Below are 27759 nucleotides of genomic sequence, written 5' to 3' on the forward strand. Positions count from 1 at the left end.
TCCGATGGAGGTGAAGAAGGTGAAGGAGGTGCAGCCCCTCCTCCTCCCTCCCTCCTCTCTTCTCCCCTAGCCGAAGCCAAACCCTCCCTCACCTCGACACGGTGTCTCCAGCGCATCCCGGGTTCCTGCTTCACCCTCCCACCTCACTGGCCGCATCTAATCAATTCAGTAGCCAATTCGTCCAAATTAAGCCCGAAACCTCATCATGACCTCGGCGCGAGGAGCAGCGAGGATGCCTCCACCAGAAACATGTTAATAACGCCAACTTGAAAAGGTAGGTTTGTGTTTCTGCTGTTGTGTAGCTGTGTGTGGTTAGCCGCCCCCCATCATGTATGCCCAGTGCGCTGTGCAGTCTGACTTTATCAGCTGAAAGTATTGATGTGTGTCTCGGTTTTCATTATGAAGTGTTCAGCTCTTATTACTGCGCCAGACAATGTGATTTACATTAAGGCAGCTCGGTTCGTACAGTAGATACAGTTCTTAGTTTCAGGAGATTTTAAACCTGTAATTAGTCGTAACATAGTCAAAGTGAAAGTTAGTCATGTCACTGTGTAGTGACCCCAGACATCACTGCATTTCCTCTAATGGATGTCTAACTATGGACTTTATGGTGTGTAATTCAATTTCTTCTTAAGAAATGTGCAACCTGCCTTCAGCAGGCCAATTACATACTGGTTTGACTTTTTTCTGTTATGAGTTGTTCTTGTCTTTTGTTCTGTGCTTCCTTATGAAAGTGACCCACAGTCTTAGTTCATTTTAATAGGATGTCATGCAGATACCACAAAAACTACATCCTTATTTATTAATATACCAGAGGAGAGTAGCAACTGCTCACTTACTGCAATTATTATTTGAAGGCAGATAATGTGTAGAGCATACACCAAGCTGAGCTCAGCAGATTATTAAAAAAAAACAGCAGTAAACAAAAAGACCACCTTATGTTCATTATCGTACCACACACATCAGCCTATCTACACAATTTAATTCCTCCGTAACTTAAGAAATATACAACCTGCCCTCTGAGCAGGCCAATTACATGCTGAATGAACCCTGTGAAAAGTTAGTCTAGTCTTCTGTTGCTCTCTGCTTCCTTATGAAACTAAAGTTCATTTTAACAGGATGTTATACAGATACCACAATAATCTATATTAGTATCCATTATGGTATATCAGTGGAGATTAAAAACTCTGGAATTGAATTACTCCTCAAGAAATACACAGCCTGCCTTCAGAGCAGGCCAAGTGCATAGTGGTGTAACTTTGTTAGTGTTATTCTAGTCTTTTGTTGTTTTAGTTGGTTGGCTTCCTTATGATAGTCACAATAGTAGTCTAATCTTGGGGATCATGTTAGTCATGCAGATATCACAAAAGCTTTATTGGGATTCAGAGAGGACCCTATAAAATACTTTGAGGTCACCTTAAACCCACTTTATTTCTGTGTGAAGAAAGAGAATGTGTAGAGTGTGAACTATATGGACTACGCCAAAACCAGGAGGGGAATATAGTCTATCTACAAATGTAATTTCCCCACAAGAAATATACAACCTGCCTTCAGAGCAGGCCAATAACACAATGACTTTGTTAAGAGTTATTCTAATCTTTTGATGTTTCAGTTTGGTGTTCTGTAACTAGAGTGACCCACAGTAATCTTGTAGCGTATTTTAATAGGCGGTCATGCAGATATCATAGAAAAATATTTGTTTTTAAATACAATAGTAGAGGAGATTAACAAACCTATAAAATATCCTGAGGTTACCATCAACAAACTTTATTATTATGTGAAGACAGAGAATGTACTGTATAGCATATGCCAAGCTGAACACAGCAGATGCTGGGTAGAATGATTAAAAAACAAAACAAAATGAAAGACCGCCTTATGGCCATTCCCCTAGGTCGTCACACGTCACACAAAGAAGGTTATACAGCCTATCAACCTATGAATGTATTTTTTCTGCTCAAGAGGTGTACAACAACAAGAGTTATTCTACAGCATATTAGCTTTCATCTGAGGAGATTAACAATACTCTAAAATAAACCGAAGTCACCAGTGTGTACTGCAGACCCACCAACTCACTCAGGAATATTATATGCATTGCACGCTTTTTGTAATGTTTAAGATGTGAGTTACTGAATTTAGCCACACATTTCATTTTTATTTATTTTTTTGGTCCAAATCCTCTAAAACTTCAGCCAGACTCCAGTGAGAGAGAGAGATGAAAGGAATTCTGCCCAGAGGCCGAGAAGGGTGCTCAGTCCTCGGTGTTTCTCACTCCCTGAGTTGCCATGCTTTATTTCGTAAGCTTGAAGAGAGGTGAGAGAACATGGCAAACAACTCTCATTCGCATTCCACAGTCTGTATTAGATTGATAAAGATGTGGTATACAGTGTAGAAAGTGAGTAGAGAGCATGCATGAAAGAGAAGAGCGTGTGACAGGGCAATAGACTATGCTGGAAACTGTAGCTGAAAGCTGATCGGCACAACTCACATGGCGAGAGAGCTGCTCTTTCTCAGGAGTATTGATTTGAGGCTCGCTGCCTCGAGCCCCTGCCTGCCATACTGTTTGTACCTTCTAGTATGCACTACAAGCCAGAGGCAAAGATGTATAACCCCTCACCTCTGCAACCTCATCTCTCATCTTTCTGCCTCTCCGCACCGTTACTTAGCCGAGATAAAACACAGTGAGTGAAAGCAGTGAGGTGTGTAATATTAACAGGTCAGCATAAATAGAAAGAGAGGAGACAAGTGCAGAGGGGAAAGTGAGACGAGAAGAAGAGAGAAGAGGAAAAATACCGCTCCATTACTCTTTCTCATCCACTGCAGGAGGAGACTGACAGTGGATCTGGCCCAAGCCACCAGTCCCCAGACACTGTGTGCCACAGAGACAGATGCAGCTCTCGGCTGAATGTCATTTCCTCATTATGGCTCTAACAGACCAGAGATGGTCTGGTGTGTGTGTGTGTGTGTGTCCTCTTGTGTAGCGGTTGTAATGCCCGATTGATTTTCACTTTCTCTCTGTGAGGCAAATACACATTTTTCACACCCTGAAACAAAAAAAAAGACATGACAGTAAGTAGAGTGCATCACTTGAATACAAGTGCGCTCACTGTTTGGTTTTTAAAAGGTGAGCACTTTCTCAGAATATCACACTTTGTACCAGAAGAAAGTATCTGTTTATGATTCTCATTTCACCCCCTCTTCTGTAACCACTTCAACCTTCTTCTCTCCTCTGTGTCCTCCTCATTTCCTCTCTTCTCTGTGCTTCTCTTCACAATTAAGGCTACTTCTCTTCTGCGTCCTTCCCCTCCTCTTCTTTCCCTCTGCAGATAATCCCATGGGCCATAGCAGAAAGTCGCCGGCAGAGTGGAGATGTTCAGAAAGAGGCCTCCTCCAGGTCAGTACCTGACACTCACCACACTAATCACTTGTGCATTCAGGTAATTGGAGTATCTCTTTGGTGGGAAAGCTCTTTTACTTTTACCTGGTGTAGTCAGATAGCACTTAAGCACATTAAAGGGAAAATACAAAAATACAAATTTTTCCTCCTACCTGTACTGCTATTTATCCATCTAGAGAAAGAAAGGCAGACATCTCTGCGGTGGATATCTCCAAAACTCGGCAACTCACACCAAAACAATCTAGATGGATAAATAGCACTACAGGTAAGAGGAAAAATATGTATTTTTGACTTTGGGGTGAACTGTCCTTTTAACATACAGGTATAAATGCACACAGGATGTATGGAGGAAAGATTCTTATCTGATTGTCCAAATCTTCGGGGATGCATGAAAAGCACGCTGAGCACAAGCGTGAATCACATATTTCATTCACATAGAGTAACAATATGTTGCCAGAAACACTTTCATCACATTGTAGACTTTTAGAATAAATGAGTTTTTCTACTATACATATTATATAGGCTAATATATACCGTACATTGGTAGATGTCCAGACAAATGGTATTATCACTGGTGATTACTGAAAAGACTGTAGATAGAGCAGCCTTTTTCTTTGCTGATACTACTGTAACTGCTTTTTCCTCAGTTTTGAAAAGAAAAAGATATCACACATAACAGCATTAACCTGCCACACCATATTTCAAATGCCTCTCATGTTTCATTCAAAATGTAAACACTGGGGGAATAAGTTTATGTTACTGGAGTGTAAACTTTACATGAAAAAGTCAAATCACATCTCAGAGATAGTCTCAAGGATGCATTGCAGGACCTTAAACGTGACGTTTGATTGTATTTTTTTATATGCTATGCTGTTATCATTCCTTGCATGTTGAAGATGTGTGAACTGGGCTGATACACAGCATGTAGTTTCAGCGTTTTTGTTTTTTGCCCCTGAGGATGGAATTTTGAATCCTATTCATGATAATGCACGCCTTCCACTCTTACCCATCTTTACGTCCCTCAGATATGTTTCGTCAGTTTCATTACTCTAAATGGGATAATTACCTTAATATACGCAATTACAGCTCTGACTCTTAAATGTATGCATCAACATTAATTGATTTATTCTGGAGAAATACTTAACATAGTGAATATTTTCAACCATGTCTCTAGTGGTGGAAATGCAATCTAGAAACATCACATGCAGCTCCTTTTGGTAGTTTTGTCCTCTTATGCAGAGAATGCATAAGTGTGTGTGTGTGTGTGTGTGTGTGTGTGTGTGTGTAAACGTGTGGTCGGCGATCTTAACTGTATCTGCACGAGGCTTGCCGCGCAGCACCTGCCTGGTCCTGCACACTGCAATGCACCTTCTCCGTTTGAAACGCGCAGGAAACTGGACTACTGCACGAGCCACTTTGGCTCTAAACGCCTCAGCTGTGCTCCAATCAGCTCATGCTTTGTAGATCCAAAATGGCCACCCAGTTTCCTCATCCAGCCACTTGCTCAGCTGCGAGATCCCTGCAGAGGCGGTTGCCATGGTAACGTCCAGCAAAACCAGGGCCTATGCGGTTACGTAATGCCTTCAGTGTTTATGTTGTGGATGAGACTAAAGCTGAGGATGCAGACTTTGCACGTGGGTGCGTCAGTTGACTGATGAGGCTGCTGTCGTGCAGAATTGATAAAACACCGCTGATTTGCGTTTAGGATGTGTATAAATTAGACTCCAATCAACATATTTCATATTTATAATAAATATACATCTTCAGAATCAGAAATACTTATTGATACCCGAAGGGAAACTCTTAAGCAGTCAGCGACCGATTAACCTTGAAGTTGCTGACTGAGCTTTTTGCAAAAAATAGAGCCAGGGATGGACACAAGTGTGTGTGAGTGCTGCATGTGTGTGACGTGTTTGGGGAGGCGAGAGAGGTGGCAACAGAGGCAGGGATGGGACGGTGCGCGGTTAATCCAACTTTAGTGAAGAAGCTGGGACCGAAGCTTCAGTCCCACGTCGTTGCCGAGATGCGGCGGTCAGATGTGGCGATCATCTGTCATTGAAACAGCGCACAGCTCGAGAATTTAGACGGTGACTCTTGCAAAAGTCAAGATGACAGTGCTGACAGACATCCCGGAGAAATGGTTTCCAGTCGTTCTCCCCCTGCAAAGAAAGAAACAGAAAGGACTAAATGGAGCCAAATCGAAAAAGAGGCAGACAGGTACGAGTCTGTGTGACCATTAAGGCTGCGGTTTGTAACTGAGCTTTTTCTTGTCCCAGAGTCTTAACTGTCGTCATCATCAGGAGGTTGTTGATTGTACAAACGGCATCTCACTGTTTTTCAAATAAACATCATTTCTCATCCTCATCCCAACTGAAGTCCAAGTTTCATTCCTGCTTCTTCATCTCACTCACGCCATTTTGTACTTGGTGTTTGTGTATGTATGTGTACACTGTTTACCTCATCATATTAAATGTCCGCATAACAGGCCTAATTTGCTTTTTTGCAGCCTTTTGTACCATTTTCTGTCTGCTGGTCCTGTAATCACTGAGCTTTCTCATTCTGTTTATCAGCATCTGACATCAACTGTCAAACAGCAGATTTAATAACAGGGAAATAACAATAACTGTCATTCTTCATACTTCAATAGTTACTGTTAAGCCTGCACTTTTTCACTGCCAACCAGTTTTTTTGGCTCAGTATCACATTTGTTTTTTTTGTTTGTTTTTTCTGTCTTCAGTCCTATGTCCCAATATTGGGAGATGATCTGTCTAATGTGAGTCATTCCTCAATCTTAGCCTTTTTCTTGATCTTTAGTGCTGATTATGAATCTGTGTTTACATGGGTGGGTTGTTGAGTTTATCTGAATTTTGTGTAAATAAGTATGATGCTGTCCTTTTCCCTGCTGTTGGAGACACTGATCAATCTTCCAGGCGCCAGCCTCTGCTGTCACTGCACTGCCTCGTCTGTATCCTTATTCCTTAGCCTATCACAAATCACACTTGGTGTGCACCTTCATTTGACCTCCAGCCCATCAGTCTGTCACTGTGTCACTCGCATCGTTTTCCAAAAAATTAGATCACTCTGTATGTGTGTGTGTGTGTGTGTGTGTGTGTGCACGCACACGACTGCAGACGATTCCACTATCCCATTTTCATCTAATTAAATCAGCCGCAGTGAGTGATGATCACTTCTGCACAGGGTCTGATCCTCACTTAGGTTTAGTCATGGCAAGGACAATAGCATTTCCGAAAGCTCTGACTGACTACGCTCTTTCGTCGTCATTGTTTTGACTTCAATCTGCGTTTACTGTGTTGGAGACTTAAGGGGAGTCTGAGCTGTGGCACGTGCCCTCACATGTCCAGCCATGGGGTGAAGCGTGTTAAAGAGACAGGAGGGTGGATGAAAGAAAATAAGTGCTTTTGGATTAGGCTACAGTTTGTCATTCTGTGTAAGATAGCATGATATTAAGTATTTTAGTTTGAATCAATATTTATGTCTCACCCTGCCTAAGGCCCAAAGTCACTGGGATAGGCTCCAGTCACCCGCGACCCCTAACGGGACCAAGCGGTAGAAAATGGATGGATGGATGGATTTATGTCTCAGTTGTTTATGGAAACCTTATGCTCACAGCAGAGTAAGCCTGCAACTGAAAGTTTCTCAGTAATGGAGCGTTATGGATTTATACAGACTGCTGTTTAGCATCTAGTCTACGTCAGGGCTTCTAATGCCCTTGAAGCTGTCAGAGACATTACACACTTAATGGGCAGTTTTCTAAAGATGCTCGTGCATTCAGGTTGGGTTGGTCAGCGGCTGGGACAGACACCGCCTGGTCCTGACATCAGATGCTGGGAAGCCTCCGTGCCTTGGTGCTTACCTGGCGGGTTAATGCAGCCTAGGCACTGCCTGTCAGACAGATCTCTCCGGTGAACACTTGCCCCAGAAAGCAACGTAACGACCTTCAGGTAGACGGGAGAAGTGCCAGAGGGAAAAGGAAAGAGGGGGGGACAGGATTGGAAGAGTTTCAACAGAATAGATGTTGGAGGATGTGCACCTACACGATCAGACAAATCTGATATTGTTATACTAACCAGAGTTTAGAAGAGAGGCCATATCAAATACCATCAGCCCAGAGCTGGATTCTTATGTGGTGCAATTTTATATACACTCAAAGTCTAATAGCTGTAACATGCCGTCACTCAAATTAACAACATACACAGTAGATAGGAGTCCAGTGATGCCCTAAAACACTTTCGCTAATAGGTATATTTAACTTATTTTTCTGAATCCTCCTGCCACTCACGGTCTGAACAGCTCTGAAAGATATTTATGTTTTTTTACTAAATCCACTGTGACAACAGCTCAGCTGGTCTGTAGTCAACTCAAGCTCATCTGCTGCATCAAATCTGTCTTTTAACCAGACAACAAAGGGATCTTTTCTGGGATCTATTTTAATTGGCCTGTGTTTGTTTGGTGAAGCTGAATACAGCAGAGACAGAGATGTACTATAAGTTGTGAGCTGTACAGGCTGACAGGTTTGCAGAAACACAGGAAACCACAGGTTTTTGTTTATGTGTGTGCATGTAATTATGGGACAATGGCCTCTGTTCTATGATGTCCGTTCCTGAATGCCTCTCAGTCATCAGTCAAAAGTGGGTTGAGTATATTGTGGTTTCAGAGCTACAGTACCTCTGTGCATAACATAAGCTTTGGCCCTGAATTTTATATCTGTGCGTGTGTGCGTGCATGTGAACTGTCTACAGCCCTGCGCAAAGCAGGCCAAAAAGCAGTCTCATCAATATTAGAGGAGACAGGCCTGGTGGAGGAGGAGGGGAACTCCCAAAATACTTTGCATCAGCATAAACAGAAATCTAAAAACAGCAAGAGGATAAAGAGCAGGGTCAGGAGGGAAGGGGTACAAGTTTTACTTTTATTCTCTATAGATTTAAGTCTGTACATAGTGTAATGGATGTAATGTTTCATCTTGTGACTACCTGTAATGGGTTCCAGTACTCCTTTTGACTCATACAGATGTACACACACTCATCCGTGGTTACGTGTTGCGTATCTGGCCCAGATTGCACATCTTGTCATTAAGAGACAAAGGCAGCATTTAATTAAAGATCGGTAATTGGTCTACCTATTAGTCCCTTTGTGTGTGTATGTGAGACAGAATTATTGTGTCTGACACTCTGTCTATGTTGATAAATACTCAAACAACCTCCAGCATACACTCCAGTTTCCATTATTTATAAATAAATGCACAAACATTGCGGACTTTTCTCCTGCTGTCTGTCTCCTTCACTCTCTTTCTCCGTCCAGGTCTCCAGAGGACAGTACAGATATTGACTCTTTAGGAATTAAAGTTGGTCCTTTTATGCACTTTGACACACAGAGATGTAGCAGTTTGGGTGCTTTCTGTATATCTTTGTTGTAATCACATCCCTTTATGACTCATTTCGTGTCTTGTGTTTCTGCAGAGGAGGAGAGAAGGGTCCGAGCCAATGACAGAGAGTACAACGAAAAGTTTCAATATGCGGTAAGAGAGTTTTCTTCTGCACATGTTCCAAAATATGGACTCTGCCATAAAAGATAAGAACATTTTAATCTTTGTAACAATTCAATTGAAGTATTATGAGAGTCCATAGAATTTTCTATTTTTTCTCCCTCCTCCCCATTCAGAGTAACTGCATTATGACATCCAAGTACAACATCATCACCTTTCTACCCGTCAACTTGTTTGAACAGTTCCAGGAAGTAGCCAACACCTACTTCCTTTTCCTGCTCATACTGCAGGTGAGGAGAGGAGGTGACGGAGGGATGGAAAAGAGGGATGGAAGCATGGCACAGGGAGAGAGAGATATACTCTTTGTGTGTGCAGAGTGCAGCTGGAGTGTCAGAAGCTGAAGAGCTACTGGTTTACATCTCTCAAGGACCAAGCTGTGTCAGAAAGTGATAGCTGGCTTGAGACATCAAATTAATAGGTGATAATAAATCATTATATCAGGGAAGGTAAAACATATTAGGAGATGGCCACTAGAAACATTCAAAATCCAATTTATTTCTCTAAAATCAACTCTGTGAGAGTGTGTGATAAGAAGCTGTTTATAAAAGACAGAATTAGTGAGCTTGACTTTATCTGCAGTCAAGGGACGTCCAGGGCACAGTCAGTGGTGACCTTGGATTTATGGGATAAAACACATCCAACCAAGCAATTTCACATGAGCCTTCCACAGTCAGTTAATGAGTCACAAGTTGCAGAAAGGTTTTGGATCCCAAGTTTCAAAGTTATGATGTTCAACCTTTTCAACATTGTTACTACGGATTTGTTGAAGTGACACTGCCATGCTAGCAGCATGGCTCTAGGGTTGGCAATGTCGGTCCACTACTTTATGTTTTGTGAAGTCACTGCTGTTTACATGCCCTATTGGAACCGTCTTACCAGCACCTGAACACACAGTATGCTATGGTCAGGTGCACTCAGGCTCTGAAGGAGCTCAACGGTCTGCTGTGTGGCTAGGGTCAGATGTAGCTGTCTTTGAATCTCACACTGCCTTTGTGTCCCTATTCAAACTAATTTGCAAATTAACCTTCTCTCTGTCTCTGTCTAGTTAATACCTCAGATCTCCTCCCTCTCCTGGTTCACTACCATCGTGCCTTTAGCTCTGGTGCTGAGCATCACTGCAGTAAAGGATGCCACAGATGACTATGTGAGCATGTTTTTTACGCACCACATACTCTCAGTCTTGCTTATGGCAGGATAACAACATTACAGTGAAATACCAGGACTCATTATTTCTAGCAGACAGTACTTTGAATGTAGCGTGCTAACAAGTGGCCTTTCAAATATGGTGCTCTTGAAAAGCTCATGGTGATCTTTGTTTCCTGCAGTTTCGTCACAAGAGTGATAACCAAGTGAACAACCGCCAGTCTCAGGTCCTCATCCGTGGCTCGTGAGTCTCTTGTCTTGTCATTGCAACTAAGCACTCACCAGGGTGGTTGCTTCTTAAACAAACTCTGCTAATTATACAATTAATTATTCAAGTTTTATCCATTTTTTTCCAAGGTTTCCTAAACCACAAACATTTCCTAACTCTTTTCTCTCTTTGCTTTTTCTCTCTGTTTTGATGTTTCAGGCTACAGAATGAAAAGTGGATGAACGTTCGAGTGGGTGATATCATTAAACTGGAAAACAACCAGTTTGTGGCAGTAAGTGTGTGTCCAATACAGTGATGTACATCATCACACTTCCACACACACACACACACACACACACACACACACACACTGTGATGAGTAGTCTTGCAGGGCCCATTTTAATTAAAACTACTTTATCTAGCAGTGGACTGTTCAGGGTTCAGCCTGCAACTCTCTCGTCATTTTAGATGCGCGTGTTATCATGATGGCTATTTATACTGTATTGTAGACCAAATGCTGTAATGCTAAATGGATTTCAGTACAATATGTGCCTTATTAGGGGATGCTAGCTACTGTTGTTAATGACTAACTAGTTTGCAGATGCAAATACAAATGTTTAACATCACTGTGCCGTCTGTACCATGCAGTGGATGCTAACCTCAGCTATTGTATCTATTTTCAGGCTGACCTGCTCCTGTTGTCCAGCAGTGAACCTCACGGGCTCTGTTACATCGAGACAGCCGAGCTGGACGGGTCAGAAAACACACCACACCTTCCCATCGACTCACTGTACCTCACAGTCTGCAGAAGCAACAGGACACTACATCTAAATCGCTGTGTTATATTATCTTGCAGAGAGACCAATATGAAGGTGCGTCAGTCTGTCTCAGTGACATCTGAACTCGGAGACCAAAACAACTTGGCTTCGTTCGACGGTGAGGTTTGAGAAAACTCGTCTTCTTCTCACGATTCCTGGTTTGGTTCATCTTCCTTTCACCATAACATAAAGGTCAACAGTTTTCTGTCTGCTCCTGAGCGTTTACACAAACCTTATCCATTTTCACACCCTTGCACATGAACAACAAAATACACACAAAACATGCACGCACACACTCTCTGCCCTCCTCTGCCGCTATTGAACAACAGCCTATCATCACCCGCCCACGAGCACACACAACAAAAGACTTTTGTGTCAGCACAGCGCGCCCACACACACTCCTCACCTGCTCTGGAAAATGCATTACTGCAGCAAATCAACCCACACTTTGCCTCATATCAACTTACAAAAGGTGTGTGTTTCGGCCTTATGTGAGTGACAGCTGCATGATATCAATGGGATGATTAATTCAACACTATATCATACAGCTATAAAAATGAACCTAATACTGTAATTGGATTTGATGGACATCTATGTTATATCTTATTTAGATTTGTATGTGCTTGTCCTTGCTATCCTGTGTGTGAAGGTGAGGTTGTGTGTGAGCCCCCCAACAACAAGCTGGATCGTTTCTGTGGGACTCTGTACTGGCGAGACAAGAAATACACCTTGACCAACCAGAACATGCTGCTACGAGGATGTGTCCTCCGCAACACGGAGGCCTGCTACGGCCTGGTCATCTTCGCAGGTCTGTGTGTCTGTGTATATTTGTGTGTGAAAGTATGCATGCGATGTGTGTAACGGGTGTAACTGTCCCTGTGTTTGTCCCAGGCCCAGATACCAAGCTAATGCAGAACAGCGGTCGCACCAAGTTTAAGCGTACAAGCATCGATCGTCTGATGAACACTCTGGTCCTCTGGGTAGGACACCGCAAACCTCTCACTTTCATGGCTCATACAGTAACTATTTCAAGACTTGATCTCAGTGGCTTGAATCTAGTTTCATATATCTCCTCTAATAATGTATACTCTCCTAATTTGGGCTCAATGGACCAGAGAGCCAAATGTAAGTTATCATTTAGACACTTCACTCTTGCTTACTCTCTCTGTAATGTTTCTCCATCTGTGTGTTTCTGTCAGATCTTTGGCTTCCTGGTGTGTATGGGTGTGATCCTGGCTGTGGGTAACGCAGTGTGGGAGAGAGAGGTGGGCTCCCTGTTCCAGAGTTATCTGCCCTGGGACCCTCCTGTAGACAACTTCCTGTTTTCTGCCTTCCTCTCTTTCTGGTCCTACGTCATCATTCTCAACACCGTGGTGCCTATCTCTCTGTATGTCAGGTGAGGAGGTTGTTTACACCAACTTATTATTGTGACCCCATGTACACCTGGCATTACATTTACAAATGTAAATGGACCAAACATGACCACGCTGATCGTATCATATGTAGTCCACATGCAACAACTATATATCTAATCTTGACATTTATTTCTTTGAGTCCAGTACTCAACTATATATACAATCCTGACAATAAATACAAGTTACGCATTTGTCACTTTACACAAAAAAGTAAAAGTTTAAAAAAAAAAGCATATTGTACAACCTCATATCTAGATACAATGTGGATACGAAGTGAATGTTAAAGATTCCCTCCAGACATGTTTTAAGACATATATTCTAAATATTCTGCAAATATTTTTAATTTCGAAAGTTTAACTGCTGGATGCAAGATGTCTCCTGCTTCACTGAAAAGTACATTCTCAGTGTTTGTGCACTGAGAATGTAAGATACTCGCTTTAGTTGCATATTGACGAGCGATGATGTCAAAAAAATCTGCTTTTATGTGCACATCTTAAACTGAGATTTAAGGTGAGCGCAGAACATTCTTCTAATGTCACTGCACATACGTCATTCTGCACAGTGAAGGATTAACATTCAAGTGAGAAACAATAAGCAAGACACACTTTTCAGTGTAGGGCAACTTAAATGTCAAGGTGTAAAGGGGACCTAAAAAGTGTATTACACTGTTGCCTATATCACATTCTTGCCTATATTAGACATTAAGCTTTGTTTGACACTGTTTGTATATGTTCTCTGCAGAGATTCCCTCTCAGGTAAGAGAGCAGCAGATGAAGCCTGCTCCAACATTTCCAAACCACACTGTAGTCCCTGCACCCCTGATCTGCTAGACTTAAAATGTTTACATTCACTGCTCCCTGACTAGAGTGTGGGTGTGTGACTAATAGCTATGTGTGCCACTACAGGCTAATATAAAGAACTAACTGATGAATATGTTGGTATCCTCGGTCTCTGTTGTCAAGGTGCAGTGTTAGAGAACCTTAATTGGCACTGAGTTAGATGACTTTTACTCTGCTGTTATTGTAACCATGTCCCTCTCTCACCTGTATGTGTATCAGTGTGGAGGTGATCAGGCTGGGGCACAGCTACTTCATTAACTGGGACCAGCAGATGTTCTGCTCACAGTGCAACACAGCAGCTGAGGCCAGGACCACCACTCTGAATGAGGAACTGGGCCAGGTGGGCATATACAGTGTGTGATATGATATGTCATGCATGTTTATTGATTGTCTATTCTGCCCATCCATTCATCCTACATTCATCCAGTCTAGTTTCTTTTGCTTAGTTAATTAATCTTAAATTCTTTTTAAAATGCATTTATATTCATTTTTCAATACATTCTGGAGTAACTGAATGATGGAACCACTTGTGTCTTACTGCACAAATGAAATGCACCTGCAGACTAAAAGGAATCTCAGAGACTAGTAGTCTTCACAGATTGGTCTGAAGAATATATCACTCTCTTGGGCTATAATTAGTGTTTAGTATAAGCCGTCAAAAGTTCCCCACCATCTTGCTTTTAGAGTTACAATCATTTTACAATGGACTTTTGAAAGGACTTTGTTTGTGTAATTTTAGATTTAGTGTTACCATTTAAAGTGTTTCCTTTAGGTTGAATACATCTTCAGTGACAAGACTGGAACTCTCACTCAGAACATCATGAGCTTCAATAAGTGCTCCATCAATGGACAGACTTACGGTAAGTGCGCACGCATGCACACACACACACACACACATCAACACTTAGTGGCCACTTTATTAGTTACAGTCTATTTTGTTCTCCCTATTTATATGCATGAGGGGGACAGAATATTAGAATCACCTCTAAATATGATACAGTCCAGTACAACACGACCATTATGACCTCAGTGCTAAAACATATCATTTAATTTACACCTCCATGACAGTGTCAACAAAAACCATTGCAGGCCTCATGAAAACAGACATAATGGCAGAACAGTTGTACTGGATTACATTAGATTGTACCGGTGTACCTAATAAAGTGGCCACCGAGTGTAAACTTGTGCTCAATCACCATGCACACACACGCGTACAAAAAATACACAAAAAAATCTTACATATCTGTTTGTGTTACTATCAGGTGAAGTAACAGACCCGTTGAGACCTCAGCTGAAGGTAAGGAGCCAATTTTCTTTTAACTAAAACACAATCACACGCATCCATACACATACATGTGTTAATGGAGTCCCTGACTCTCCATTTATCTTCAGAGATTGGACTTCACTCCCTTCAACCCCCTGGCGGACCCGGACTTCCGTTTCTATGACGACACCCTGCTGGAATCAGTGAAAGTGGGAGACTCACACACTCACGAGTTTTTCCGCCTGCTCTCCCTCTGTCACACTGTCATGAGTGAGGAGAAGAGCGAGGGTGAGCAAGAGAAGGGGAGAGGGGAATCTGGGTGGTTGAATGCCAGCGAACATTGACACCAACTCACCATCTGTCCTTTATTTATTGTCCATTATTTATTATTATCTTATCTGTTTATAGTAATGCCATTTGTATATAATGCCCATAGTACCACTTGTAAAATATTTTCTTGATATTGCTCAATCCTGCATTTATGCACATACTTTATACCCCGCACTTGCTTATTGCACTTCTGGTTAGACCTAAACTGCATTTCGTTACCTTGTACTTGTACATGTGTAATTACAATAAAGTTGAATCTAATCTGTCTAACCAGGAGAGCTGGTATATAAGGCTCAGTCTCCAGACGAGGGCGCTCTAGTGACAGCAGCTCGAAACTTTGGTTTTGTGTTTCGCTCCCGAACACCTGGGACGATAACCACCACAGAGATGGGACGACCTGTCACCTACACTCTGCTCGCCATACTGGACTTCAACAACATACGCAAGAGGATGTCTGTTATAGGTGTGCAGGGGTCTTCATTTTCAGTTTACAATTTACAAAAAAGGAAAAAACTCTGGAAATGTATTGGTATTTATTTTAAATTTTATCTGGATGAAATTAGATTTTACAAATATTATCTGCAATGTAACGACTCTGTAGTTAAACCATTGTCACATATTTAGAGGGACTCTAAATGCATAATGCGTGTATTCTCCCCATTTTTCCCTTAATTTACTATTGCCTGAATAATTTTCACTTGTTAAAAGGCAACCTTACTTATTATAGACTACAGTGATGAGCCCCTTGTTGCAGCAGACAACACAATGCGTGTGTGGGTGTACAGGGACATAAAATTCTGGTGAAAATCACTTTAAACCGATCTGGGATCTTAGACTATTTACACTCTTCTTTTGTGGGCTTCATTGCAGTGGACTTAAATGATAAGTTGAGCTTTTTATGTTTTAATCACAAACATGTATTTAAATCATGATCCACACGCCTACAAACTGACAGCAGAAAGTCCATTAGTCATGTTTGCATTTTATCCCTCAGTGAGATATTTCACTGTGTGTACCTGTGATTGGTCTTCTTGTAAGGTGCTGGGAAAATTCCTAGAAATCACTGGTCATAAATCATACTTGCCTTATCAACAACTTTGGTCTAGCAACAGAGCAGCGAGACCATGAGGCACTGAGCACACACTCGTACATCAGTGCCAAACGATATTCAGACATGAATGTATGAATGTATGTATGAATGTCATTTGTATGTATGAATGTCATTTGTTGAAGCTGAGAAAGAGGAGTCTTGTTATTTGAAGGTGATGGAAGAGTTGTATGGATTCATTGGAGTATTTTGTCATTACACTCCTGTTATTCATTTTCAGTGCGTAACCAAGAGGGCAGGATCCGTCTGTACTGTAAAGGCGCTGACACTGTCCTGCTAGAGAGACTCCACCCCTGTAACCAGGAGCTGATGAATATCACCTCAGACCACCTCAATGTGAGTAAACACACACAAGCACATTAACTCTTGGATGGCTGGATGGAGCTGTACTGCCATCTAGTGTCTCCAAACTTGAAAACAGCTGTAACATCTTAAGCCTTTACTCAGCATCTACTTTTTCCTGATCATATCATGTATATCACCTTGACATGAGGCAGACACTGACCTTTTTTGTGGCCTAAATTCGGAACCAGTGATAGTGGAATTGAGTACCAACAACCTACCGGACCTTGTTTCTACTCATGTGTGTCCTCATGTCGTAATGTGTTTATATGTCTATGTTCGTACATGTGTGGGTATATATATTTGGCTCTAGGAGTATGCAGCAGATGGTTTGCGGACGCTGGCGCTGGCCTACAGAGACCTGTCAGAGGACGAGTGGGAGGCATGGTCAGAGAGCCACCGCTGCGCTGACAAGGCCACCAACTGCAGAGAGGACCGACTGGCAGCCGCTTATGAGGAGATAGAACAAGACATGATGGTTAGTGACTTATGGTCTCAGTGTGTGCATCCATGTGTTTTGTTGTTTCCTTACAGTGCTAGTCTGACGAGTCTTTTACTGGAACATCAAGCCATTTATTTCTTACACAATTTATCCAGAACGCTTTCCGCAAACAACAAAAATAGCACTATAAAATAGGGAACTTAGGTTTAGTTGGACATATTGTCCAGACTGTACTTGGTGTGGGGAAATTCCTTTCTTTTACTGTATGTAAACACTGTCAGATCCTCTCAATGCAGGATGTTGTTTAACTGAATTGAAAGTGGAATTGGTTGTAAGCCATTTCAAGTCATAACATAGAAATTATGTTTCCTGCCGGTATGATGAACTGGAATTTGTGTGTGTGTGTGTTTCTGTCTGTCTGCCTGCCTGTATGGCTAGCTCCTTGGTGCCTCAGCTATAGAGGACAAGTTGCAGGAAGGCGTCCCAGAGACCATCGCTGTCCTCTCTCTGGCTAACATTAAGATCTGGGTTCTCACTGGAGACAAGCAGGGTGAGACGCACACACTTTTGCGCCAGCTACTCTGCAGCCGCGAGCGTACTGTCTGCAACATTGACAATGCACTCCAATACTCTTGTTTGCACTGTGAACAAATCTACCACGAACACACCTGAAATTCACCCGAATGATCAACATAAAACCAGGCAAACCTACAGATTCCCTTGTGCAGTGCTAGAGATGGATCATTGAAATTCTTCTTTAATTTAACCAGCATATATCTTGACATTTGTTTTACATGTGTCCTATAGTGATCTCCAAACTGTCACCCACTGAGAAGCAGAAAAGCAATATCAAGATTGTGTTCCTTGGACAAAACAATAAGCTAAGCTAAGAACACTTTAAACGCTGACACTGTTTACACTGTGAACAAATCTACCGCAAACACACCGGAAATTCAGGGGAATTGTGGGCAAAATGAAAATGATTTTCTATATGTTGCTAACCTTTATTAGGGCACCTACAGCAAATGAGTTCTACCATTGCAGGTGGTTTTAAATGTGTGCTGTCACTGTAAGAGAAAGTTTCGCTTTTTTCACATATGAATAAAGATAAAAATCTTCAGCTCAACTTTTGATCCTTCTGAGCTCTCAATGTGGCACCCTAACCCTTCCTCATGCATCTCCAATATGTTCAGCTGAAATGCTTAACCACACTCCAGTAACCCTCTCCCTTTCTCTCACATAGAGACGGCTGTCAATATAGGTTACTCCTGCAAGATGCTGAAAGACGATATGACAGAAGTGTTCATCATCAGTGGACACACTGTCCAGAGCGTACGGCAGGAGCTCAGGTCAGTCTTTCTGTCTGTCTGGATGGCTGCATGTCCATCTTTCTCCCCGGTTGTCTGGTGTCTCTGTTTCTCTACACTGTGGGATCCACACTGAACAACAATGACAAAAGGCGGGTGTTGGTTAAATAGAAACTAAGAAGTGTATGCATGACTGGAGTTAGTACGTGTGGTAGCACAGTGTTCTGTACAAGAATTACTGAACAATATCCAGAGCTTAACTCACACTTTGATTTAGCCACTATAGTTAAATCAACACAAGCTACTGACAAGTATCTAAATGCACAACCATACAAATGTGCTGCTTCCTCCAAAAAGTGTCAATTTTAAAAAGTCAGTTCATTGAGTGCTAAATTTATAATTTCTTTCAAGAAATGAAAAAGTCTACAATCTCTAGTGTAAAACCAGTTTATGTCAAAGATTCTGTCTTGTCAATGACGATGTCATTATTGATACTACTGCAACAATCTGCACCATCCTGCCTTGTTTGAGTATTTCATTGAAACAAGTTTCTCTTCATAAAACATATGATTTTTTGACTCCATAATAAACTCAGTGACTAATATAAAATGGATATTTCTCACAGTGTTGATTGATGCTCTTGTGGCTAATTCTATATACTGCAGCAAACATCAGCAATAGCATCAGGGTCACCACAGTCACTTTCCTCCCTGATACCCCTGACATCAACCTACTCTTTTTCAGTTTTGCTACCATCCTATTTTTATCTCTTCTTTGATTTGTTTTCTCAGCTGTGTCTGTTTTCCTCCTCTTCCATTCCGCTTTCATCTCTCCTATTTTCTCCTCTGTATAGTCTTGTTGTGTTTTGCTTCTGTCTTTATGATGTAGACGAGCCCTGTTGATGTCCAGTTTGTTTTTCTTCCTCTCTAGGAGGGCAAGGGAAAGGATGATCGAGCTGTCACGAACCAGAGATGGAGGGAAGGAGGAGGCGATGGAGGGATGGGGAGAGGCATGTTTCATGGGTAACGGGTTCAGAGAAGGACAAGAAGGAGATGGTACAGGAGGAGGAGGAGGAGGGAAACAGCTGCAGTGCCCACCTCCGCCTCCTCCACCTCCCTCCAACCTCATGGACAACATCTCTGGAGAGTTTGCCCTTGTAATCAACGGTCACAGTCTGGTATGAATAACACGATCCCACACTCACATACTGTATGCATTCACATATACAAAACCAGTAAGAGCCATGAAGAATTAAACTGTCAACTGTCAGGAAATAGTGAGTTGCCAGAAATATGTTATTTGCGTCAACAAACCATATTTGCATTCTTTCCATTTCCACAGCTGCAACTCTGACCCCTTAACATTAACCTTAAACTTTTCGACTCTCTCTTGCTGTTCTTTGATAGGCCCATGCACTAGAAGCAGACATGGAGACGGAGTTTGTGTCGACAGCGTGTGCGTGCAAAGCAGTGATCTGCTGCAGAGTCACCCCGCTGCAAAAAGCTCAGGTGGTTGAGCTCATCAAGAAACACAAGAAGGCTGTCACTCTGGCTATAGGAGATGGAGCTAACGACGTTAGCATGATCAAAAGTGAGTTGTGAGCAGATCAATACGTAGAGCATGGCACGAAGGAGAGGAGGAAGTGGATTATTTTTGAGATGGAAAGGAAAGACAAAAAGAGAAGTAGAGTTTTAGCCATGTGCGTGTCAGTGTCAACCCTTAGGCAATGGAAATTCTCAGCAGAAATCTAGTAGAAGTTGTTTATGTTACTAGTAGTGATGAAGGCTGTGTAGAAATGTGTGTTACAGTAAATGTGATGTCCTCATCAAGTTAGGAACAGGTTTCTTAGTGTCTTCAATGTGGTGAATGTCCTTTTAAACCCTACTGACCCACAGGTCATTACGCTGTGCAGATAAACGTTGTTCAAACCCACAGAACTTTATTTTTCATTCTAGTGGAAATCCCAAAGTTTCTAAACATACCAAATATGTCAGGCTGAACTTTGGGGAAATGTGAATAAAATGATAAACAAGACATCCAGAATATTTCCACTTGATGAAATGGTGCAACCATAAAAAACATGGAATCTTGTGTTTCAATATTTCACTTGTGCATACAGCACATAGCTTCATTAAGAGTTGGAACAAGGTGATACAGAATGATACTTTAAACCATACCTTACCTTAAAGCTGCTTAACAGCAACAAAGGAACAGGGAAAACTGTATGTTAAGGAGTTAAGCCACTAACCCAATGTTCTGCTTTTTAAAGTATGTTGGCAATATTCTGTGTTTTGTAAGTGTTGCATCACCTTGTGTGTTTATCTGTGTATGTATGTCATATGAACATGATGTCAATGCAGCAGTGATGGGTGGGGTTGGTTCGCATCCTGTGATTTATGCTTTGAGGCATTTGTTTTATCTGTACCTCTATTTGATATGGCATGATAATAGATCATTTATTAATACTGTATATAGATGACTTTTGGCAATGGCAATTAATAGGAACAAATTTTAGGTTGCTAGCTTGTTAAAACATTCTCTGGCTGGTATTTATCCTGCTGAAGGAAGCACTTACTTTGAGTTCTAGCTAGCTCTTTAGTTCTTCAGGAACTTCCAATTGACTGTTTTACCTCTTATCTTCTGAAAACGGGTTGCAGTGCATCAAGTCCAAAATCCATGTATTAACAACTTATTAACATTTATAGCTCTAGACTTGATGGACAGTTGTCAAAAACCTGACTAACCTGTCAAAAACATTCATAATTGCAAACAACTGACTAACTTTTGCTGTTGCTTATTGGGCAGTGAGAAACCTGTTACCCTTTGTGTAATTACTTTAATAACTTTTGTAACTGCAGCATTGACTGCTTATTAGAAAGGTAGATCCATCACATTTTATTAATAACTTACTAACATTCATAACAGCCAACAAAATTTTTCCCAACCTGGAAAAAGTTGTTCTTATTAAAGGAATAGTTCGACATTTTGGGAATTATGCTTATTCGCTTTCTTACCGAGACTTAGATGAGAAGATTGATACCTCTCTCATTTCTGTAGAGCAAATATGAAGCTACTGCCAGCAGCCAGTTAGCTTAGCTTAGCATAAAGACTGGAAACACTGGTAAACTGCGTTGAAATTTAGATAAATGATTATTTTCTGTTAATAAAGACATTAGTTACAACTTATAAACACTTTATAAAGGGTGCCTTATTAGAACATGGTACTATTTTATCTACATGAGTTAAAATGCTTTCTTCTCTTTATTTCTAACATTAATGAGACAATTCCATATCAAAAACCCTATAAGAAAGCAAAAAATAAAAGTCCAATTATTCCAACTATAGCCAGCATTATTTGACTCTCTCTTTCTCTCTGTGTCCATCTCTCTCCACTCCTCCAGGTGCTCATATCGGAGTTGGTATCTCAGGTCAGGAGGGGATCCAGGCCGTGCTGGCCAGTGACTACTCCTTCTCCCAGTTCCGCTTCCTGCAGCGCCTCCTGCTGGTGCACGGCCGCTGGTCCTACCTGCGCATGTGCCGTTTCCTCTGCTACTTCTTCTATAAGAACTTTGCCTTCACCATGGTGCACTTCTGGTTCGGCTTCTTCTGTGGCTTCTCTGCACAGGTCAGAGAGAGGAGGTCATGAGGACATATTTACATCAACAATCAGGGGTTAGGAAACTGTAATCATGATTTTCACTTTGTCTGTGTTTGTGTGTCCATCTCCTCTCCCTTGTAGACGGTGTATGATCAGTACTTCATCACTCTCTACAACATTGTGTACACCTCCCTCCCTGTGCTGGCCATGGGGATATTTGACCAGGTCTGTTAAAATTATAACTATGCATAGAGCTCACATGCGTACTGTGCTTGCTGTGTTCTTTCCATGAAATTGAAGAACCACATGAATGTTGGTGAAGTCTCCACACCACTTTGGTCCATACTGAAATATCTCAACTATTACATAGATTACCATGATATTTGGTACAGAGATTCATGGTCCCTAGAGGATGAAGCCTACTGACTTTGGTGATCCACATTAAGCTTGACATTTGTGGTTTTGAGTGAAATGTCTCAAACTATTGAATGGATTGCCATGACATTTTGTACAGACATTCAGGATGAATTGTAACGTTAATATCTTTGATGATCCCTCGGCTTCTCATCTAGTGGCATCATCAGGTCGAGCTTTTAATTTGTCCAATACTTTGGTTTACGACCAAATAATTGCAAACAAATGACATTCCTATCAGCCTCAGCTGTACGTTGTGCTTAGTGACAATTAGCAAATTTTAGCATGCTAACACGCTAAGCTAAAATGGCAAACATGGTACACATCATACCTGCTAAACATCAGCATATTAGCTTTGTCATTGTGAGTATGTTAGCATGCTGACGTTAGCATTTAGCTCAAAGCACCATTGTGCCTCACACAGCAGCTAGCATGCCTGTAGACTCATGCTGTATTTACTGACTATTAAGTAATTATTTTTATTTTTTCATGAAAAATAACAATTCCAGAGAATTTCTGTAGTACATAGCAGGGTAGTGTTATTTTAGTAAATGCAGCTCCTCACTTCTTCTTACTGTAGGATGTTCCTGACCAGAGGAGTCTGGAGTATCCTAAACTGTATGAGCCTGGACAGCTCAACCTCCTCTTCAACAAGAGAGAATTCTTCATCTGCATCGCCCAGGGCATCTACACATCAGTGGTGCTGTTTTTTGTCCCCTGTGCTATCCTGTCCGACGCGACTCAGAGCACCGGAGTGCCCCTCGCTGACTACCAGACGTTCGCGGTCACCACGGCAACAGCCCTAGTCATTGTGGTCAGCGTACAGGTGAGTGAGGCCAGAGTGGTATTAGCTTTCCCCACAACTGGCAACCTCTATATTTAACTACTGTCTTTTCCATCATTGCTATTAACTGTGCACCTCTGCTGTTGTTTGCATGTGTCTGTGTATGATTATGTAGATCGCTCTTGACACAGGCTTCTGGACAGTTATCAACCATGTGTGTGTGTGGGGCTCTCTGGGCTCCTACTTCACCATCATGTTCGCTCTGCACAGTCAGACCCTCTTCAGGATCTTTCCCAATCAGTTCCACTTTGTAGGTCAGTCCCCCTGTTCTCTTTATTTGTCTGTCACACACACAAACACACACTAGAGCCTGACCAATACTGGATTTTTGTATCAATATCAATATAGGTATTTCAGAGTGAAAAACAAATCTGATTTTTAAAAAACTGATAGATTGCACTGAGGCAGAATATTTTAGAAATAACAATAAACCTGTATTATCAAATATGACAGAAAAAGAAAATATGATAGTAATTTTGAACAGTAAAGTTTAATTGAAATTACATTAATCGAAATAACTATAGTAAGTATATAAAGCAAGCACAAGAAAAGTATGTTAAGATTGAATCAGGTAAAATAAGATAAAATACACATAAAAATGCAGCCAATTAAACATTTGTGCACTGCTACCTTCTATTATACATGTGATTAGCCAAAATCTGACAATATTATTGGCTAGTATATTGGTTGGGCTCTATGATCTGCCCACTCACACGTTTGTAAACACATAGCCTGCACACATACACGTAAGTCAGGAATTGGTTGACCCAAATAATATCGTCATGTTTACTGTATTCACCTGCTGAAATCATTTCACACCACCAGTAAGACCATTATGTAAAGATGTCTAATATCCATGTGTTTACAGTGTGAAATGCTATAAATTCCTCAAATATAGTTGCTCATGTTGGTGTATGTGTAATGTGTGTTTGTGAGTACAGGTAGTGCCCAGAGCACACTATTGCAACCAGTTGTGTGGTTAACTATTGCACTGGCAACAGCAATATGCATAGTTCCAGTTTTGGCATTCCGCTTCCTCAAGGTGGACCTCAAACCTCAGCTCTCAGACACGGTGAGAAAACACACATAAACACAAAGTTTCTAACACTGATGTGTCAATCGTCTTCATTGCAACATGTGTCAGTGTCCCACCAGGTCAGTCTGAAACTGGTCTCAGCCAATGATTAACTGCACGCGTACAAACAGTTCATCTGAGTGTGTGTGTGTGTGTGTGTGTGCGTGTGTTTGATGATGAGTTGCTTACTGTCAGTGGTCTCATTCACTGCAAAAGCTCTGCAAATATTGACTTAATCAGCGTACCCTAATGACACAAGTTACAAGTTGCTTTTAGTACATGAATATAAGCTCTCTGTGTGGCCTTGCCCGTTAGTGTGTCTCAAGCTAGCTGGGCGTCCAACTGAAGTCACTGGGTCTGTCAGGGTGGTGTGAAGAAGTTCCTTTTTTGATTTGTTTGTAGTTTCTCTACAGTTACTATTACTGGTTTCTACACTGGGAATAAGTTTGAGTTGTAAAGTACAAAAAGTTTTGAGTTTGGATGAGAAATGGCAAAGAAAGTTTGATCAACAACTGAAGTGCATAGTTATACAGTATATATGTGCAGGACCTACAATAACTAAAAATAGCACAGAAAACAAAATTCAAAGTGCCAAAAGAGCAAAAAAGAAAGTTGTCAATGGAAAAATAAAATAATTTAGCAACCTTAAATGAATAATTCTCCATTTTAGGATGCTCATTAGCTTAGCTTAACACAAGGAAACAGGGCAAAACAGCTCAGTCTGAAGATAACAGCACCTCTGAAACTCACGAATTAACCCCTATCTGGTTTGTTTAACCCATACAAAAACTGAAGTGTAAAAACAACAAGTTGCAGGTCTACGAAGGGTTATGTACCAGACTGTTTCTTGGCCAGTTGCAGTGACTTCCTGGGGGGTCCACCAAAGAAAAATTACCCAGATAACCCCCGGTAAAACTACAACTTGACGCTTTTACCCTTCTGTAATAGTCTCTTATTTTGTGCTGTTACTTCTGGTGTATAAAGCAACCAAATAAACCCACCACCATTGGTGTGTGAGTGTGTGTTTGAATGGGTGAACGAGAGGCAAATTGTAAAGCACTTTGTCCGTTAAGGTTGAAAAGTGAATGTGTTTTACCATGAATCAGCTTTTCATTTTTTGGTCACAGAATCTAGTATAACAATCCATCTAGTTCAGAAACTTTCTTTCAAACAGACTGTGATAAACTAACAACAATATCACGTTACTGAATATAGTCATAATGTCCCTCTTCTTTTCCCCTGTTCCTTCTCCAGGTGCGCTACACTCAGCTGATGCGGCAGAAGAAGCGAAAGCCGGTAGGTCGTAGCGTGGGAAGTGCCTGGCGTGGGGTAGGCAGTGTGTCAGAGGGCCGTCTGGGCGCTCGTGGCGGTTCCAGAAGGTCAGGCTACGCCTTTGCCCACCAGGAGGGATTTGGAGAGCTGATCACCTCAGGGAAGAACATGAGGCTCTCATCGCTGGCCCTGGCCAACTTTGCCTCTAGACATAGCTCCAGCTGGATTGACACACTCCGCAGGAAGAAGCATACTCACACTCACACTCCTCCCAGCGCCTCCGGGGAGTGTAGCCCAGCGCCCAGTTTTGTCTCTGGGTCAGTTCCGCCGCTCTCAAACTCCTCCTCCTCTGTTCTGGGCGGCTCACAAGATACACCCATTGAGGAGGAAACAGCCACAGCGCCAGGCCAAATGACACAGACTGCTCTCACTTCATGCACACAAACCCCGCCAGCTTTAGCACCAGCTTCAGAAGCAGCTGCACCTCAAGGTTCAGCCCAGGCCCTCAATGCTGGCGTCCTCACCCTCACAGCAGTGAGGTCTCATGGGGGAGACTCACCTGGAGGCTGGACGATCACGCTGGGGACTGTGCAGGTGAGTCGCTATTATTTCCCATTCATGTCGTGTTATGTTTAAGCTGTACTAACGGTAAACTCTTCCTCTCTCCAATAGGAAGCTCTGTTTGGCTGGAAGGCTCGTGCCACTGCATCCAACAGCCCAGGCCCGCCCTCTGTTGCCGAGGAAACCAGCCACATTGAGTGAAACATTTAGAATAAATGGAGGAATAACTTGTTCACTGTTGTCCATCACGTTTGCACACACATACAGCATGTGTTGTGTGCTTTGCTGGAGAGACACTGTGAGCACACAGACTGTTACCCACACGATACTCTTCTCTCTGTTTCCCAACTAAAACTTCTAGAATAAATCAAATAAATAAAAAATCATAGGAAAGAAGTGGCACATCCTAATGACATGGATCACGCCAAATATGAATTGGGATTTAATGGTGATATACTCGTTCTCACGGCATATGATAACTGTGTTCATGAATTACTGATAGAACATCATTTACCATATATAACTGAAGCAAAGGAACTGGTGTATAAACAAATGCCAAGATCACTTAGTATTAATGATCTAAACGAATGTTTCCACTTCCTCACTCACAACCAAGTCACACAGCATCTCTCTAACCAAATCAACAATTGGTTGAATGAATGAGCAGAATAACTTTCAACCAATGAAGTGCAGGCATTATTATCTGTAAAAGTGTTTTTGTCAAAAAATATCCTCAAGCCTCTGTGTTCTCTATAGTTCTCAGTGAGAACGGTACTTTAAGTTACAGAACACTGCAAGACTGTTGCAAGACTTGTGTCCCTTTTCTCTCACTGATCTGTTTTCTTACTTGTTACTTGTTGTTATACCTCTAACTTACATGTTTTCCTTTCTTTTTTTGCATCATATTGATGTGTTTTATAATGGCCTAGTTGAGTTGCACCTTAAAGCAAGCTCTCAGTGCTTTTTCTCCTCTTTGCAAGTTTTTTTTTGGGGGGGGGGGTCTGACAAAAGGCCAGATCATGTTAATGTACCGCTGATGTAATGTCTCGTACCACCACAGTCTGAAAAACAGACAAACTGCCACTGGCTTACTTTAGGTTAGACCTGGGCAAAGTGCAAACCAAAAAGGCAGAAATGGACATTTAAAGGTGGTTTATCGAATCTTCAATCATACGTGTTGTCATTTTGTGAGAACAGTTCATACTGTATACTGTACACTTCAGTAAAGTGATTTTTTATTTGTCAATGAATAAAGTTTGAAGGTGTTTGGGGATAATCATGCCTTAACAATGCCAAAATATTAGTCCTCTAAACTCTTTCTGGTTCCTAATCCATCGATCAAGTACAGCATCCCATCTGTGTTGCAAATTGTCAAATACTGAACCGTGACCCGGATTGGGGTGAGATAATAATTAAGTAGGGTAACCAGAGGAACGATACAAACCCGCTTTTGGATCTGTGCCAGTTCTACAGTCTTCAACAAAGCAGCTCTTCGACTGAAAACACAACAGAAAGCTAACATGATCTGGAAAATGAATGTACTGTACAGCATCTGGCCCCATGAATTGTTTAAGCATGGGTCAGCTCTTAGGGTGGAATATGGAGCTGTTGAATGGTGGTCAATAAACATCTCGTCTCTCTTTCACACTAGAGAAACATACTGTGTCCATGCAAATGTTATTTCAAGTAGAAATGAAATTGTAACCTAGAACTGACTAAGCTGTGGTGGAGCGTGAAATGAGGTAAAGTGAAAAACAGCTGTCAACTTTTTTGACATTTTAAGTTGAACCAAAAAAACAGTTCTGTGGCAAAAGCACCCTTT

At 41.7% G+C, this 27759-nt stretch overlaps 1 protein-coding gene across 6 annotated transcripts; it reads left to right on the plus strand.

Annotated features, from left to right (window-relative positions):
- Window positions 1–44: 44 nt before the first annotated feature.
- Window positions 45–27595, plus strand: atp8b2 (ATPase phospholipid transporting 8B2). Of its 6 annotated transcripts, none has more exons than XM_044209322.1 (31): window positions 45–274; window positions 2190–2310; window positions 2821–3391; window positions 8872–8930; window positions 9074–9187; window positions 10003–10101; window positions 10283–10344; window positions 10528–10600; window positions 10992–11062; window positions 11165–11244; window positions 11776–11934; window positions 12018–12106; window positions 12326–12522; window positions 13600–13720; window positions 14153–14240; window positions 14643–14677; window positions 14773–14932; window positions 15249–15437; window positions 16303–16418; window positions 16738–16902; window positions 17305–17416; window positions 18110–18215; window positions 19104–19350; window positions 19580–19763; window positions 21575–21798; window positions 21913–21996; window positions 22766–23011; window positions 23145–23283; window positions 23971–24101; window positions 25359–25970; window positions 26049–27595. In XM_044209322.1, the coding sequence occupies exons 3-31, from the start codon at window positions 3367–3369 to the stop codon at window positions 26136–26138; spliced, it is 4077 nt and encodes a 1358-aa protein (XP_044065257.1). In that variant the 5' UTR covers window positions 45–274; window positions 2190–2310; window positions 2821–3366; the 3' UTR covers window positions 26139–27595. The 6 variants fall into 6 exon arrangements, with proteins under 6 accessions (XP_044065257.1, XP_044065260.1, XP_044065261.1 ...); XM_044209325.1 differs by lacking the exon at window positions 2190–2310 and having other exon boundaries at window positions 2821–3121; window positions 3277–3391; XM_044209326.1 differs by lacking the exon at window positions 2190–2310 and having other exon boundaries at window positions 2821–2946; window positions 3277–3391.
- Window positions 27596–27759: the final 164 nt, after the last annotated feature.

This window comes from Siniperca chuatsi, linkage group LG9, assembly GCF_020085105.1.
Source record: "Siniperca chuatsi isolate FFG_IHB_CAS linkage group LG9, ASM2008510v1, whole genome shotgun sequence".
NCBI lineage: Eukaryota > Metazoa > Chordata > Actinopteri > Centrarchiformes > Sinipercidae > Siniperca > Siniperca chuatsi.

What these genes read in the sequence shown, in the direction of transcription:
- atp8b2 (XM_044209321.1), top strand. Translation starts at nt 5,503, where the DNA reads ATGACAGTGCTGACAGACATCCCGGAGAAATGGTTTCCAGTCGTTCTC. An exon ending in AACCTCAGCTCTCAGACACG is followed by an intron (nt 24,102 to 25,358) that starts GTGAGAAAACAC and finishes TTCCTTCTCCAG; the next exon opens with GTGCGCTACACTCAGCTGAT. An exon ending in TCACGCTGGGGACTGTGCAG is followed by an intron (nt 25,971 to 26,048) that starts GTGAGTCGCTAT and finishes TCTCTCCAATAG; the next exon opens with GAAGCTCTGTTTGGCTGGAA.